Source organism: Scophthalmus maximus, chromosome 12 (genome assembly GCF_022379125.1).
Source record: "Scophthalmus maximus strain ysfricsl-2021 chromosome 12, ASM2237912v1, whole genome shotgun sequence".
Lineage (NCBI taxonomy): Eukaryota > Metazoa > Chordata > Actinopteri > Pleuronectiformes > Scophthalmidae > Scophthalmus > Scophthalmus maximus.
In genome coordinates, this window is record NC_061526.1 from 8,237,501 (window position 1) to 8,254,182 (window position 16,682).

At 48.0% G+C, this 16,682-nt stretch overlaps 1 protein-coding gene across 6 annotated transcripts in view; it reads left to right on the forward strand.

The window, feature by feature from the left end:
- The window catches only part of exoc6b (exocyst complex component 6B), a 59,980-nt gene extending 43,986 nt beyond the window's left edge, over window positions 1–15,994 (forward strand). For 2 of the 6 annotated variants that reach the window (XM_035606229.2, XM_035606197.2), the window contains 2 exons: window positions 13,481–13,593; window positions 14,333–15,994. In XM_035606229.2, the coding sequence (XP_035462122.2) occupies window positions 13,481–13,593; window positions 14,333–14,620 (401 nt within the window). In that variant the 3' untranslated portion in view covers window positions 14,621–15,994. Of the gene's footprint in view, window positions 1–13,480; window positions 13,594–13,771; window positions 13,784–14,332 lie in introns of all 6 variants that reach the window. The other 4 variants (XM_035606238.2, XM_035606213.2, XM_035606220.2 and 1 more) reach the window with 4 other exon arrangements.
- Window positions 15,995–16,682: the final 688 nt, after the last annotated feature.

Consider the following 16,682-nt stretch of genomic DNA (forward strand, 5'->3'; position numbering starts at 1 on the left):
TGTCCGTCATCTTTGTTGAATGTGTGAAACGGGGCGAAGAGTCTCAGTGAAAGTTTGTGTGGCTTTTCCGGCCGCCGTGTGTGTGTGTGTGTGTGTGTGTGTCATCATCATTGCTCTGAAAGTTGGTAGAGAGTGTGTGAGCGCTTGTGTGTTTGAGAGTGTGTAGTGTAATCGTGTGTGTGTGTGTGTGTCATTGCAGTGAATGTGTGAAGCAGGGCGGAGAGCGGGTTAAAGTTTGTGTGTCTGGCCGCCTGTCTTTGATGTGTGTGTGTGTGTGTGTGTGTGTGTCGTTGTTGTTGCAGAGTGTGTGAAAGTGGTTTGGAAAGTGTATGTGTTCTGTATCTGTGTATGTGTGTGTGTCTGAGTGTGACAGCGGATGACGGATGGGCCGGCAGGACGGAGCAGGGGACGATGAATGAGGTGACGGACGGAGACGGATAGCCCTTTATCCCTCCGTCACAATCCCTCTTTCTCTCTCCCTCTCTTCTCTTTCTGCGCCTGTCGGGATGATGCAGTGCCTCTTGTTCTCTCGCTCGCAGGAGGAGAAGAAGGAACGAGGGGGAAGACGGGGAGAAGGAGAAAAGAAGAAGAGGAAGAAAAAAAAATTGCATTCATCCGGCATCGATGTTTACTTCTCCCCCTCCCCTCCTCACTGCTCGCTTCATCCTCCTCTTCCTCCGTCTCCATCCTCTCATCCCCCCCTCCTCTTCCTCCTCCCTCCTTCGTCGACTCTGTTGTCGTTCAGCTTCTTTCATTTCTGTCTCTTTCTGTCTCTCCTCCATTGTTTTTGGAACCTTTTCTTATCAAATCAAAAGAAGTGAATTCCTCCTCCCATCCCCCGAAACTCGCTGCCATACCTCGTCTCTGTGTGTCTGTGTGTGTGTGTGTGTGTGTACACATCTGCCCGCGCATCTTATTGTGTGTGTGTGAAATCTCCGTGATCCACATTCATTGGGGTATATTTTTCATGTCTGAGTTAGTCGACGTGTGCGCTTTCATATGTCCTCATACGTGTGCATTGATGCTTTGGAGTGTGTGTGTGTGTGTGTGTGTGTGTGTGTGTGTGTGTGACCTGGTGGGTGAATGGCCGATAAATCACGCTGACGGGGCCGTTTGTTGTGTGGTCGGGTCCCGGTGTTGTGGAAGGCTCCGGGGTCCTGGGACAGGGCCGTGACGGGAGTTCCCCCAGCGCACACACTCACGGAACAGTTTGAAAAGCAACTTCACCAAACCAACGTCAAATACGCGTTCGAGTTGCGAGATTTTTTTTGGTGGGTTCATGGTGATAACTTATTTTACAGGCTCGTAGTTTGTAGTTGTCACATCGACAAGGTTCGGAATCTTAAAGTTCCAGAAGTTTCACCGGTTCTGCGTTTGATCGATGTAGACGAATGTGTGAATGGAACATTTTCTGGGAGGAATGGGAATTCTGCTGCGTTTGATTGTTGCTTTTTTGCTGCGGATGTCAGTTAAACCTTCTTCTGATCCAGTTTAGACCGTAAGGAAAGTGAGTAAATGTCAAAAATGAAGTTTTCAAATTAGTCTTTGTCTGACCAACCTACGAAACATATTTGATGTTTTTCGGGGATTTTTGGTTCAAGTTATCCATCTCTCTTTAACGTTTGACCTATTGACCTGTACAGCGTGGACCCACCGAGGTCATTTAACACTTGTTCTGTAGTTTACAGACGGAAAGCAGAAACGCGTGAATCTGATGTTACAAACAAAAAAAACTAAAAACATTTGAAACTGTCGAGGAAGAGGCCGATTTTCTGCGACCATCTTTTTCCTCTTCTCCACTAAATAACAAGCTCTGTGTGCGCGCGCGTCAGTACGCACACTCTCCCTAGGCTGCCCTTATCCACAGATTCTATCAATCTTCCTATATTTAGAACATTCAGAAGTCTGTGGTTACTTCAAACCTTTGGCTGGCCCTGCTCTTTGTGTGTGCGTCTGTGTGTGTGTGTGTGTGTGTGTGTGTGTGTGTGTGTGTGTGTGTGTGTGTGTGTGTGTGTGTGTGTGTGTGTGTGTGTGTGTGTGTGTGTGTGTGTGTGTGTGTGTGTGTGTGTGTGTGTGTGTGTGTGTGTGTGTGTGTGTGTTGTGGTGTGGCGTCCCCCCAGAAAAACGCTTGCAACACTAGACTTTCACTCATCCCCTTCTCCACTCGTCCATACGCCAGACAAGCATTCTTCCACCTTCGGCCCGGTCGTCTGTGTGTCTCTGTCTTTTTGCGTGTGCGTGTGTGTGTTTCTTTTTATTCCCCGTCATCGATTGGTCCCCGGTTCATTCCTTCGGTCGACCACAGTCAGTCAAACGCCGTCTTTTTTCCCTTTTCCGACCTCTTTTCTTTCGATTTTTTTTTCCTTTCTCCGATATTTCCCCCTCCAATAAACCAGTGATGAGTATTTCGCCCGTGCTGGGCCTCCGTACGCAGCAGCACGTCGTGACACATTCCTTCCATAACCATCATCGGCTGTTTCCGTGACCTGGGCCACAGGAGCCCCCGACAGACGGGAGGGAGGGTCTCGTCTCGGGGATGGTGTTGTTCCTTCCTCTCGGAGCGGGAGAATATCCCTCAGGTGGGAGGACGACCGGGATCATGTTCGCAGTCGCCTCGGGTTCCGTCACCTGCCGACGTTTCCCCGCGTCCAACGCGTTCAGATTATCCACACTGACGTTTTCGCGTGAGCCCGCCAGCTGGATGTTTTCCGGAAGTGTTCCCGCTCGTCTGACGAGGAAACCTCCTGCTGCGTTTGTGGGAAAACCCTGGCAAATGTCCGAAGCCCGATATTCCGGCCATTTTTTCAAGACTCTCTGTCTGAATACGTCTTCCGGTTTCACTCCCTCCACTATGCCTGTCTTTGTTTTCACCCGTCCATTTGTCAGTTTGACGGTTTTACACAAAAACTTCTTCCCGAGAAACTTGGTGGAAGGTTGGAACGTGGGCTAACATTTTCTCCAATGTCCCAGGGAATAATTTGCGCATCTGGATGAAAAGCAATCTGGAATATTCCGGGGCTCGATACCTCGCTCTCGTTCCTTCTCGCCGCGGTGTGAACAGGACAACAGGTCGTCCGTCAGCGCCGCAGGAAGCCTCCACTTGATCCCGTCGGAGTTTGATTGTCACTTTCATTGTTCCCGCCTTCGAGTGCACACGCTGCTTGACGCCCCCCCCCCCCGGCTTCCCGACGATAAATAAACAAAACGATTCGCTCGTACCGAGGAAGCGATCCCTCAAAAACCATATTGTCTCAAATTCTCTTATTGTTTATCACCCGTGTGTGTGTTTGTGTAGCAGCGAACCTGAAGTCCCTCCTGATAAGACCGGGTCGGTGATATATCTCCTCTGAGAACTACTTTGCGTTAAGCTCCAACGGTTTTTTTGGGAATGATTTTAATTCCCAGAGTTTTTGTCTTTAGACCGAGTTGATGGGAAATCTACACCCGCATGTGGAGGGAGGGGGAAGAAGAGAGAGAGGGGGGCCAAACTTATCTCCTGTCCTGAGGTTTGACCTGAACAACTCTTAAATATCATATAAACACAGAGTTGGATCAGATTCGTCCGCAGGTAATTCACATTGGAGATTTAACTTTCGGCCTTTTCCTCCGCTGAGACAAAGATGGCGTCCGGACACTTTGTCCGTGGACCAAACAGGATCAAAATGTTCTGGGAGTTTTATGGATTATGTTGCTAAAATATCTGACCAGACAACACCGACACAGTCCCGGACGAAGCAGATTATTTTAGGGATCAAATTCTGAATATATCCGTGAAAATTTTGAATATGTACAAGTAGTAATTTCTCGTCTTTTTTGAAGTTGATGCAGGGAGCAAGGATTTTCCAAGGAAAAGAAAGCGAAGGGATGATGGAGGACGAGGACGGGAAGAGATAGACGAGGTCTTGGAGAATGTGTGTGTGGGCGTGTGTGTTTGCGTCAGGCCTTAAGCGACATCAGCAATCAGGTAACTGCCTTTGACCTTTCAAGTCCTTCGGCAAACTCAAGACACATGAGGAGACTCGAGGAGAGAGGATGGATGTAGAGGAAGGAAGAACTGAAAGTGAGTTTCAGATGAAAGGATGGAGGAGGAGGAAGAAGAGGAGAGTGGATGGATGAATAAGTGGAAGATGACAGGAGGAGAGAGAGAGAGAGAGAGAGAAGGTTTTAAGATTCCGATTCTGAGACAGAAAACGAGACGTGAATGTGTGAAGATGTTGACGGAGCCGAGCAACAGGCGCCGGGATCGGGAGTGAAAGTGTTCAGTCAGGTGAAAGTGATCCGTCCAGGGTGGTCTCTCTCCCTCTCCCTCTCTCTCTCTCCCTCTCCCTCTCTCTCTCCTCGGGAGGCTGACACTTCCCTTCATGCGTGTGACCGCTCACAGACGGGGGGGATGAATAGAGCAGCGCAGAAGAAAGAGGGAGCGAAGAGGAGGATGAGCAGCAGACGGACGTCTAAATGCTCGCCCGCCGATCTATTGGGAAAACCAGAGAGAGAGAGAGACACACACACACACAAACAAACATGGAGGCAAACGCAGAACGAAGCGACGCGCGGCAACCGAGCGCACGTGAACGTCCTGAGATCCGATCGCATCCCTGCTCAGAGCCAATAAACACGTACGTTGATTCTTCTTCTGTGACGGCGCGGCGACTCAGCTTCCTGTACTTGGTCAGAAAGTCCGAAACCGTCCCCCACAAATTTCACACCTGCAGTGGAAAAAAGTCGGAAGGTTCCGGGCCGAACGAGACGGGTGTGAGAGTACTCTGCAGAACGTCCGCAGGGAATTTGCGTCTGGACATTTTCCTTTTTTCACGCGTGACGTCGGGCGTGTTTCGCACCAACGGGAAGACTCCCGGAACATTGTGAGGCGTCTGTGTAGAGCAGCCGGGAGGCGGGAGAGTGTTTGTTGACCCGTTACATTAGAATCTCGCGGAGATTTTCCCGCCGTCGTCTCACTTGGGCTCCCTCGGACATTTGCGTTCTTACACGCAGCCCCTCTGGGAAAAAAGTTCAGGAAAATGTCCGGACGTCGGCGCCTGTCTGAAAAGCGGCTCATGTTCCCTCATTGATATCTTTGCCCCAAAATATACCAGATTGTTTTGTTGTGTCATCCACACCCACGAATGAATGCCCGGAGCCTTTGTCTGGATCAACCCTACAATTGACTGGATTCTTTCTTGGCTCATGTCTCATCCTTACACTAAGCTTCATGGAAATCTGTTGCGTACTTTTAGTGTAAACCTGCTGACAAACAAACTAAAACATAATATGTCTTTGATTTAAAGTCAGATCCACGATTTGTAATATATTATAGAGGAAAGAAAAGGGTAAATGAGAGAGGGGCCCGTGATCCTGTTTTTTCCTCCTCTTTTTTCTTATATTAGAGAAGTTTGTTTTTAATCTCCTCTTCTCCCTCCCGTCGTCTTCCTCTCCCTCCCTCCCTCCCTCTTACGTTTCCCTCTTTTTTCGAATGTGATCACACGGCGTCGCGGAGGCTGACGTCTCCCGTCGAACGCCGAGCGCGAGAAAAAAACAAAAAACACATCCAACTGAAAAGGGGGGCCAACGCGAGGTCAGTGGGATAAGTGTTGGTGCCAGGGAGGGGTGGGAACTCACCTTATCTGATCACACACACACACACACACACACACACATACCTGCATTTTATCCTCCTACATAGATGTTGCAGCCGACACACACACACACACACACACACGTGCCCAGCAGGTCTTGGTGGAATAAAGCGGCCGCTGATTCTGCTGCAACGAGATAACGCAGCAAAAAAAGTTGTGTGGGAGAGTTCACTTGGTGCGTCTGTGTGTGCGTGTGTGTTTCTCGGCCCCTGCCTCAACTTCCTGTCCCGTCTGTGGCCCGGTCTTATCGCCGTGACAACAGGTCAGCCGCTGGTCGGGGCAAAAAAAAAAGGGTCCATTTAGCGAGCTGATTGGCGGAGAGGCGGGGAGCCGCCGCGGCCCGCTGCTTCCGACCAATGGTCAAGTAGCGGTCGGGACTTTGGGGGAGGAGGGGGGAGAGGTCAAGGTGGTTCAAACGTACTCGCACTTATTATGATCACTCACACGCACTCATTAATAAATGGCTTTGACACACAGATATGGAAGCGCGCACACACCCACAGGTCTTCCTCTTAAAGCCGCGCTTCACATCTTCAGTCACAGAAGATAAAACATATTTAATCACACTCGCACACACACGCACAGTGACCATGTGGTGACCGGGTCAGGTCATTGTTCTGCGTTATCAGTCTTGACCTCTGCGTCCGACCGACTCCCCGATACGACCTGCATCTACACCCCTTCCTGCGCGTGTGTGTGTCCGTCCATGCAGTCGAACCTAAAAAGCTGAGACCCTTAAACTTCTCTCAACTTTTGACTGCTTCCTGTTTTGCGGTTGTTGTGGAGTGGTTGACGGACGAGTTTCATTTCAGGCCGCAGATGTATTTATGGATTATATTTGAGAGACTATGGACAAGTCCACAGTCTTGTTTTTCTGCATATGTCTGCAATTGTTTCTTTCTGGGGAGAAGTTATAAGATTAGAGAAGCAGCACATTGTGTGTAGCATCATAACTTTCTTTCTTTCCTCAAAATCCTCTCTGATTTATGGAGCAGTCTCTGGAAGAGCTCTGATCCAAATGACAAATAAATTCCTTATCGTGACATTGGAAGCTTTGCTACAAAACGCTCCGTGGATCATTCTCATGTCGTCCCCGACTCCCAGTTTCTGAAAGATGTTACTTTTCGACTTTTGGAGCAAACTGCAAAACAGTATCCATGTTGTCAGGTAAATGTTTCTAAGAAATTGATTCATAAGTCGACAAGAAAAAATGTTTAAACCCGCTTCTGGTCCGATTTGACTTTAGCAAAAGATGAATATAATAAAGCAGATCACTGCATTCAATTACAAAGAAAACCAAAACAGATACAATCTCCGGCCGCGACTGTAAAAAAGGAAAAAGTTAAACTAGAAGAAATAAACAGTGACTTTGAGTAATCTTGAAACAAACGTATTCAAGAACATACGTGAATCCAAAGATAGAAACAAGTTGATCAACTTTTAAAACGACATAAGTAATGTCATATTTTCAAATCTTAGATTTGAAAGATTTGAAATCTCATACTAGCACAATGACACATTCGACTAACTTTGGATTGACTCTTTCTCCCTAAATTCCCCGATCATCCTAAAAAGAAACAAACGCTTGAAAGGATTTGTCAAAGTTTGTTGTTATTTGTAGTCGCTGTATATTTACAGACTGTCAATTGTCATTGTGAGAAAATCCACATTTTCCCGCGCGCGCGTGTGAAAATACATTTAGTTCAGCTAAAGCTACAGATAATTTAGTCTTGATCTCTGCTGGGCTGCAGGAGGATTAAGGGCCGACGGGACTCGTTTATTAAAGATTCTGTCCCGTGTCTTGTAACTCGGACCGTGAGGCTGAACATCAGACGGAAACGACGATAACGTGGCTTTTGTTCTTTCAGGTTGCAGCTGAAACAGAGTGAAAGTGGACGAACCCAAACTGAACTCTCGGCCCAGAATTGACCTCTGAGAAGTGTCCGCGGGCAGATTGACTGTAAAAAAAAAGGGAAAAGTGGCCGAGGCCAAATTGACCCTTTAGGAAGAAACAGAAGCGTCGCACTGGTGAATTGAGCTCGGAGCCAGAAGCCGCTGTTTGTTTTGGAGTCTTCCGTCTTGATTTGCTGGATCAGCGGCTCCCAGCAGAACTCTGCTCTCGTTTATCGTCTCCGGCTTCCTCCTCCTCCGTAACATCCAGTTAGCCTCCGCCCGACCTCTCTCCTGCTCTCCTGTAATATTTCCCCAATCATTCTTTTTGACTTTTCTCTCTTCCCTCTCATTTACATCCCCTCTCTCTCTCTCTCCCACTCTGTCTCTGTCCGGCCGTGTCTCTCGCTCGCCCTCGCTCCGTCTGCGTAGTGTCCAATTGACAGCGCAGACCCCTGGTTGAACCAGCGGCGCTCCTCTCTCCCTTTTTTTGTTTCTTTCTTCTCCACACTTATTCCATTTAGGCCCTCTCACTTTGTAGAGGGGGGGGGGGGGGGGGACAACAGAAAGGGAGAAGAGTTGGAGACAAAGCAGGTGGAGGAGAGCGAAGGTAACGGAGAGTTCAGAGCAAACACGCCCGCGACGCGACGGGTCACTCGGCCACCATTTTGTTTTTCAGGCTCAGACGCCGAGAAAACGTTTTCTCTCTCGTTCAGTTTATCGACGACGTCTCGAACCACTTTGCTCAGCGAGGTCGTTGTTATAACAACGACAGGAATAGCCGACGACGGAAGCAGACTCAATATAGTGATAATGTAATCAATTATTACACTTTTGTGTTGACCTTATTTTTGCAGTACCCGATAATATAATACTTTTTCCGATCACGTAATAAAATCTCCATTTGAATCCATTCAAAATGTTGTCAAACCTGATTATGTTTATATAATGTCTTTACCAATAATATAAAACATTATTACTTTAACGGGAAATTGTAACATTATTGGATTGACCTCATTTTGGCGAAACCCAATGACGCCATAACAATTTCCTCAGAGCTCCATCGAGAAGGAAGGAAAAGCCGAGGACGTAAAAAGTTCCCAATAATTTCATTCAATGTCTGGACCGACAATATGACAAGGTCATAAATAAGGTCGGGGATGGGAGATGACGAAGAGATATTAACGCGAGTAGCTGCTCTCCCCTGTCGAGAGAACAGAAGAATTCTCAAAGTGGGAGAAAGTTTCTCGGAGTCGAGGTGAAAGTGTCCGAGCCGCCCGATGACCTCTCAACGCGACCTTTTGGCCTCTTTGCTTTCAGGAGGTCAGGAGCCGAGTCTGAGGTTAAGTGTAAAATCCTTTTTAGCCGCCGGAGAAACGGAGCGCGATGGTTTTCTGACCCGGTCGGACGAGATGTGACGAGACGAGCGGCCGAAGTCATTGTCTTTTCTTTTCTCTAAATGAAACATTCTGAGGCTCGGGACTGCAGCTTGAAAAATAAGACAAACAAATTGGACAACGTCATCTTCGGCGTGGAGAAATGGCAACGGGAAGTTTTTTTTACCCATAAAATATAAGAATGTATGGATCATAGAGGATTAATGTAAACGTTACAGGCCCGGGATATTTAGAAAATGTATTTATTTCAATAATCTGTATTATGCTTATATTTTCCAAACATTTGATCATATCCAGCTTCTCGAAACAGAAGATAATTGTTGTTGCTCCCGATCCCGACATTAAGGCTTAGCGAATATCTTTGTGCCTAAAACTGTCGCTCGCAGAAAGACGGGAAAAATGTGACGAGAATTGTTTGCTAATCAGCGAATGAATTTAATAGTTGTTACAAAAACACACGTAGTTCATTTTGAATCCCTTTATTTGTTTCATAAATAACATTTGCGTCTCAATGTGCCAAACATATGTTGGTCAAATCCAGAAAGATGTAATTCCTCATTTTTTTAAGCCCAGTAATGAATTAATAACATTTAATGCACTTTTTCAAAACTCAATAAATACACGTTTGAAAAGCTGCAATATTCGTTCAGTTTTTTCTCCTTAGTTCTTTTTCTTCCTGAGAACTTTGACCTTTAAAAAGTAAACTTATCTTTTGTAAGAAAAACACTTTTCGTCTTTTACCGTGACCTTTTAACCCCTGAGATGAAGACGGAGACGGTGGCAGGTCGAGAGAGAGAGAGGGGGCCGATGAAGATAAAAACCTGTCGACCGTGACGGACACGCGTCAGAATGTTCTGTTTCCGTTTGACCCGAAACATTCTCCAGGTCCGCAGAGACAAAGAGACTTGATTGACAGGTGTCGGCGCGTGCGTGTTGTCGGTGACCTTTGAACCGGGGTTGAGGATTCAGTGATGAGACGACTGATGACGGACAGGCGTCAAAGGAAAACCTTTCGCCGCGGCGACGGTCAGAAGCTTTTTCGTTGACCTCTGACCTCGTCCGACGCTGATTTTAAAGACAGAAGAAAACGTGTCTCAGTTTATTCATTTCCCTAAAGGGCGACTCACTGTTCATGGTCTTGATGCGGATGATTTTCTGTTTCTGCCTCAGCTGCTGTTTGTCAGAATTTCGCAAAGTTGATTTGGGCCCAAATTGCGACAATGTTTTATACATTGAGGAAATAATCACCCGTCAGCTGATCTCTGGACGGACTGATGACGGACGGATGATTGATTAATGATGGAATGATGGACAGATGAACGGACGGGAGCCACAAGTCAAATCCACTTGCCTCTAGTGACCTCTGACCTCTTAAAGAAGAGACGGAACCGAGGGAGGGGAGAAAAATCATCCATGTTTTCCATTTTGTTTGTATTTTGTGTCTTCCACCCGTAGTGTGGAGACAAACGATTTTTGGCTCAAACGTCTTTGGTTCATCGCAGAAACACATTACGTCATCGCGACCCGCGAGCGCGTGTGTAAACATGATGGATTCTGGGCGACCCTGACGTTTGGCCATTAGGAACGGGAACGCGGGCGATTCCCTGACGTTCCTAAACAAATAAATCCTGCCCACAGCCGGAAAAACCATTAACAAGTCTGCTAAACACTGAGGGGGAGGAGAGGGGGAAGGGATGGAGAAGGAAACTGAGGTAAGGAGGGAGAGAAAGGAGGGATGGAGTCAAGTTGCCAGGAGGAAGAAGAAGAGGAGGTAAACAAAAGAGGGTGAGGAGATGTGAAAAGAGAGGGGCAGAGGTGAAGTTGAGGGAAAGAGGGAGGAGAAGAGATGGGGTGAGGAGGGAGGGAGAGACGGAGGAGAAAACAAACAAGCAATGTGATGAAAACACGCCACTTTGTTTTTTTCTGCTCGTCGTCTCCAACGAAAGAAAAGAATGAGAGGAAGCGATCGCCAGCGCGCGTGCGTGCAGAGACGGGAGCGATAGCGCGGGGGAGGTCACGGCGAGGTGAAAGAGGGAGCGAGACGGAGAGAGAAGTTCAGCGAGAGGCGAAGAGAGAGACCTGCACTTTCTTTCTCTCTCTGTGTGTGTGTGTGTGTGTTGAGGGTGAATCGGGGGTCAGGTGTGCGTGTGCGTGTGTGTGTGTGTGTGTGCGCGTGTGTGTGCGTGCACCAGGACGACCTGCTGGCTCGCGTGTGGCTCGTTTCTTTGGAAGAAGCCCACGCTCCCACTTTTCTTTTTTTTCCTTCTTCCTCGTCTCTTCTTCCATTTCCATCAGTCTTATCTGCCTCTTGTTCTTCTACTGTTTGGGTCCTTCTCTCTCTCTCTCTCTCTCTCTCCAGTCTTACCTACTGACCTCAAGTTCACCCGAAACTCTCTCTGTTACTCTGACTCGTCCTCCCCTCGTTTCCTTTCCTTCTTCTTCACCTCACCTCCTCTTCTTTCTCTCCTAACTTCTTTCCTTGTTCCTCCTCTTTCGTCCCTCTCTTCTTTCTCCTCTCTCCACATCCTCCATCTCTTTTACGATTCTCTCGTCTTTTCGCCCTCTCCTCGTTTCCTTTCCCTTCTCTTCATCCCTCATCCTATCGTCCAATCAGCTCCTCTTCTTTTCTTCCTCTGCTCTTATTTACTCTCCTCCTTCTCTCCACTTTCCCTCGATCCCTTTATTATTTTTAACTTTCTCCTCCTCAACCTTTATTTTCCATTTTCCTCTTCTCTTCTTTATCGCCGGTCTCTCTTCTGAGCGCGATTCGATCTCGTCGTAGATATCAAACGCACACATTTGTTTTCTGTTATCTCTCTCTGATACCAACAGAACGAGAGAGGAAGAAGGAAAAGAGAGATGAAGACGAGCGATAACATGCAAATCGTGTCAGGGAACCAACTGCCAGCTCGAGTGTGTGTGTGTGTGTGTGTGTGCGATGCTGACACACAAACACACTTTCTCATGTACCTGTAGCTAATATACTGACATATTTGTTCTCATAAGCTCACAGACAGAAGATGTTTGTGTCTTTACGTAACTCTCTCTCTCTGTGTGTGTGTGTGTGTGTGTGTGTGTGTGTGTGTGTGTGTGTGTGTGTGTGTGTGTGTGTGTGTGTGTGCGCGCGTGCGTGCGTGCGTGCGTGCGCGCGCGCGCGCGCGCTTGTTTATAAGGGAGGATTAGCGGGTCAACCCTCGGCCGTGCAGGGTGAGCGCGGGGACAAGAGGAGGGAGAGCGAGCGAGCGAGCGATGAATACACAAGTGAAAGGACCAGAGGGGAAGAAGAGGAGGAGTAGGAGGAGAAAACAGTGACAGGAGAGAAGGAGGGAGGAGGAAGGAAGGAAGGAAGGGAGGGAAAAGATCAGGAAGTCCAAATGAACCAGGTTAAGTGGGAACGTCGGTCGAGGTCGAACGTATTCAGGACACTTCCTGTTTTCCTGAAAGACTCTGATGAGGTGACCTCTGGCCTGACCTCTGACCTCTTCAGAAGTTTCTCACCTCACGCCATTATTACATTATTATTATTATTATCACATTACTCATCTTCTGTCCGGGCGACACGCGCGGGGAAGCGACGGACACCGAGAGGTGTCTATCTGCCAGGGGCGCTCGCTCTGCCGGTTGTTCCCAGGACTCGGATGGTAACCGGGGGCAACCGGGTTTCTCCTGTCCGAGCCTCCTTGTGAAACTTTGTTTCAGCTTTTCTTCACATGTTGCGGTTTACGTTTGTGTGTCAAACTTTGATTGCTTCATAGATAAAGTTTATGAATATTATATCGGTCAAAGTCTTTCAGCTCAGTAAACTTGACTTTTCTCCGATCGACCTCTGGTCTTCTCTCCCTTTGCGCTGTCGTCGAAGCTTCCTCTGTTTCTTCATTTTTCTCTAAAGTTTGAAACGTATTGAAATTGTGCCACAGGCAAACTCACGCTCTCGTCGTCCTCTGCCCCGCGCTCTTATCTGCCCTTCCTTTTACCCCCCCCCCCCCCCCCCCCTTTCTGTGCCACATGTGGTTTTGCTCTCCATCCCTCCCTCTCCTCCTCTTCTCTCATCCCTCGCTCACATATGGTTTCTCTCTCTGGATCTGTGTGTGTGTGTGTGTGGTGTTACCCAGAGTTCACTGGGGCTGGTGTGTGTGTTACAGACAGAGAGTGTGTATGTCTGCAGGCGTACGTGTGTTAGGTGGAGTTCAGCAGGGCAGCAGCGAGTTATGCAACAGTTTGTTAACCTTCACCTCCTCTTGTGTTGTCGTTTGCTTGTTTATTTCTCTGAGGGTGAAATCCACCCGGCTTTATTTTTGACGTCGCAGAAATTGAGCAAATCCTCTCAATTCGTTTTGTGTAGAGAACAAAACCAGTTTTGACATTTTAACTCTAGACATGAAGTCAGTGACTAAAACATTTGGATGCGTCGTTTTGCTCTCCATCCCTCCCCGTCGCAGCAACTAAACGTTTGGTCGGACTTTACCGCCGATTAGTTGGAAATGTTGCTGCGACTCAGAGTCTCCCGGAGATTTGTTCCCGCTGCGTGAGGCTCACGTTTTCATCTCTGTCTTCCTCTAGTTACTGGAACTGTTCACGCAGTGGGACTGGTCGACCTACCTGGCCGACTATGGAAAACCCACCTGCAAGTACCTGAGGGTGAATCCTCACACGGCGCTGGTGCTGCTGGAGAAGTGAGTCGTCCGCTGTAATCAATTAACGTGGTGATTCACCTGACTGTCGGAGATTTTCATCCGTTAACCGCATCAGGCAAACAACTGCTGCTTTTTGGATCATTTACATTTGTTTGGTGGAGGTAAAAAAGGTTCACCTCCGTCTCAGCTCATCTCTTGTCTCTTTTCTTTGCATCAGGTTGTTTAAGCCGTGAGTATCGTCTGTGCTGCGCGCGCGTGCAGTGATGGGTTACGCATGAGCAGATTCTATTAATACAAGAAAGAGAAATAATGTGTGTTTTATTTGTTTGTACACGTGTGTCTAATATCACATGTTAGGCGGCTCAACGCAGATACATTATCGGATGTTGTGACTCTCACACGCACTCTCCCGCGGTTCAGTACTTTCTGTCCGGAGCTCCAGTCGGTCCCAGGCCCGGTGGTCCCTCTGTGCCCAGGAGGCAGCACCCTGCTGGGGCTCGTCTGGTCGGCTGGACTCCCTGGAGGTCCACAACAACAGTCCAGTGTTGTGTCACCAAACACACACACACACACACACTCTTTTCTTATTTATTCTTTAATAGGCAACTTCAGCAGAAGTGTGTGTGTGTGTGTGTTTTTACAATGAGCATGATTGTTTAAACTGCATCACAAATGATGAGCTTGCGTGTTTTCCTGAACTGCACGCGCCTCGACACTAACAGCGCTAACAAGTCCCTGATCCTCTCTCATCTCTCTCTCCTTCCTCCTCTTCCTCCAGGATGAGGGAGACGAGCAGGAAGAGCAACGTCTTTGCCCAATTCAGGAAGACGGACCGAGACCGACAGAAACTCATCGACGCCATCATCAAGCAGCTGCGCAACCTCATCGCGCAGCACCGCGCCTGAGTGGTCCGTCCGCCCGACCCCCTGCGCGGACCTGTGATCTGATTGGCTCGTTGAATCCAAACACGTCTTTGCGCACAAGCTGTCGTCCATTTGGTCTGTTCAGATCCGCGTCCAGACTGAAACGTCATTGGCTGAGGACGAAGATGGAAAGAGGCTGCTAACGAATTCCATGGAATTCAAACAGGAAGTTCAGAAAATGCAACCAAAGCCTGATATGTACTTCCTGTTTGAGTAATTTCTTTTTCTTAAATCTACAGCGTCCAGACGTTTGAGGAAAAGTCACACTAATCCGACACGTTTGGTTTTGGTCTGTTTCCTGCGTTTGCTTTACTGTAGATTGGAAAAACTTTGTTGCTGTGGGGGTTTTTTTTGCTTTGGTGGCTGGATTCTATCGAGCCTCGTCGTCGGCGACAAATTTGCGCGTGTCGGAAAAAACGAGTTGATTTAGGCAGAAAGTTTCAGAAGATTCGCGTCGGGATTAATCTAGGGGGGGGGAATTTCATTTTTCTGGCCTCAAGCGTCCGTCGTCGACGTGTTCTGCGCTGCTTTCGTCTTCCGTACTCGACTCTCGTTTGGAAAAAAGCACCGAACTCTAGAATGGGTCACTGGAGAATTTCACCGGCGACAGAGTTCCCGCCTAATTACGCTTAACCTGCGGAAAAACTGGAATGGCCGCTCAGATCCGGCAAACCTCATTCCCACGTGGAAGGCGTCGCGACGATCTGTTCTGGCAACCCTGCCCCCGACTCGGTCTTACGGAGGGGGACGACCGCTCCGATGGGAACACTTGTTTGTTTGTGTCGTTGATCAGAAAGACACTAACTTGTGTAGAGACTGATGTCGTAGCGCACGCGCTCGGTGCGTGTGTGTGTTTAGTCGAAGGACATGATTACATCCACACTAGATTGTTTTTGAAACTAATATGGGTCTTTTCCTGTTCTTTGTGTTGCCTTTTTTTCTTTCTTTCTTGAACTTGGTGCAATAATAGCGTTGGAAACTGCAGGATTGTGTGTGTGTGAGAGAAAAGGGATCAGAAGGGAATTTCCGTCTTCCTCTTTGCGGATGACGACTTGCGTTCACTCGTGCACTGTGAAATCAAACTGTCTCTCTGTTCTTTTCTTTGCGTCCGTCTTCAGCTGCGTGTCACTGTTTCGGCGTCGACATTAAGGGAAACGGGGCGGTCGCCGTTGAACGCGCCTTTGCTGTGTTTTCTCGCGTTTTGCTGCCAAACCGCGCAGCAGCTCGGCGGCGTTCGGACTCGGTGGCGCACTTTAAGTGTTTCTTTGTAGTCGCGTCTTTTGGTCCTCGTGTTTGTTCCTCACCTTTATATTTGAGATGTTTTAATTACAGATGAGTTTTCTGCTGCCGATCCAGACATTTATACGTCGGCGTCCGGAGTCGCGACGCCGCAAGCAGAAATCTTTATTGAGATGGAAGCACTGTAAAACGCTGTTGCATTAAAACCACTAATACATTGAACTACAGTAAAGTACTAACAACAGAAAAAATATGGAATAAAAGTCAAACTGTTGAAATGAGTGTTCCCGACTGTTATTTCATGATGTTGGAGTGAAAGTTTGCCAGCGTTCCTCTGATGCTCGTCCTCGTCATCGTGCCATGGAGTAAAAAGTTCAATACCAAGACTAAAACAATAGGAAGTAGAATGAAAATGTACTGCGAACCATGTGGCTCTCGCTCACACGGTCCGGCTCTTCCGACGGCTGCTGTGAGGATGTGATTAACGAGGACTGTGTGTGTGTGTGTGTGTGTGTGTGTGTGTGTGTGTGTGTGTGTGTGTGTGTGTGTGTGTGTGTGTGTGTGTGTGTGTGTGTGTGTGTGTGTGTGTGTGTGTGTGTGCCGGCTCAGTGGAGGGCAGCGACGCGAATCCAGAGCAACACAAACTCTCTGCATGCTCCGGGTTTCCTCAGCCGACCGATTGTGTGTTCCCAGCTGTCTATAGAGGAGCAGTGGAGCGCCCCGAGCTTAGGGACTGGGCATACAACCAGGACAGTATAGCAAGGCATGAAACGACAGGGTATAGGGTGGCATGAAATGTGAAAAAACTGCATAAAACCATATAGTACAGCGAGGCATGAGACGGCACAGTGTGTGACAGGCCTAACAACGGCATAAAACGATACTTTGATACTTTTACGATATAACGTGTTAGAAACGATACGACGTCCCGTAATTTTCCATAGTATGGAAAATACCGTGGCACAA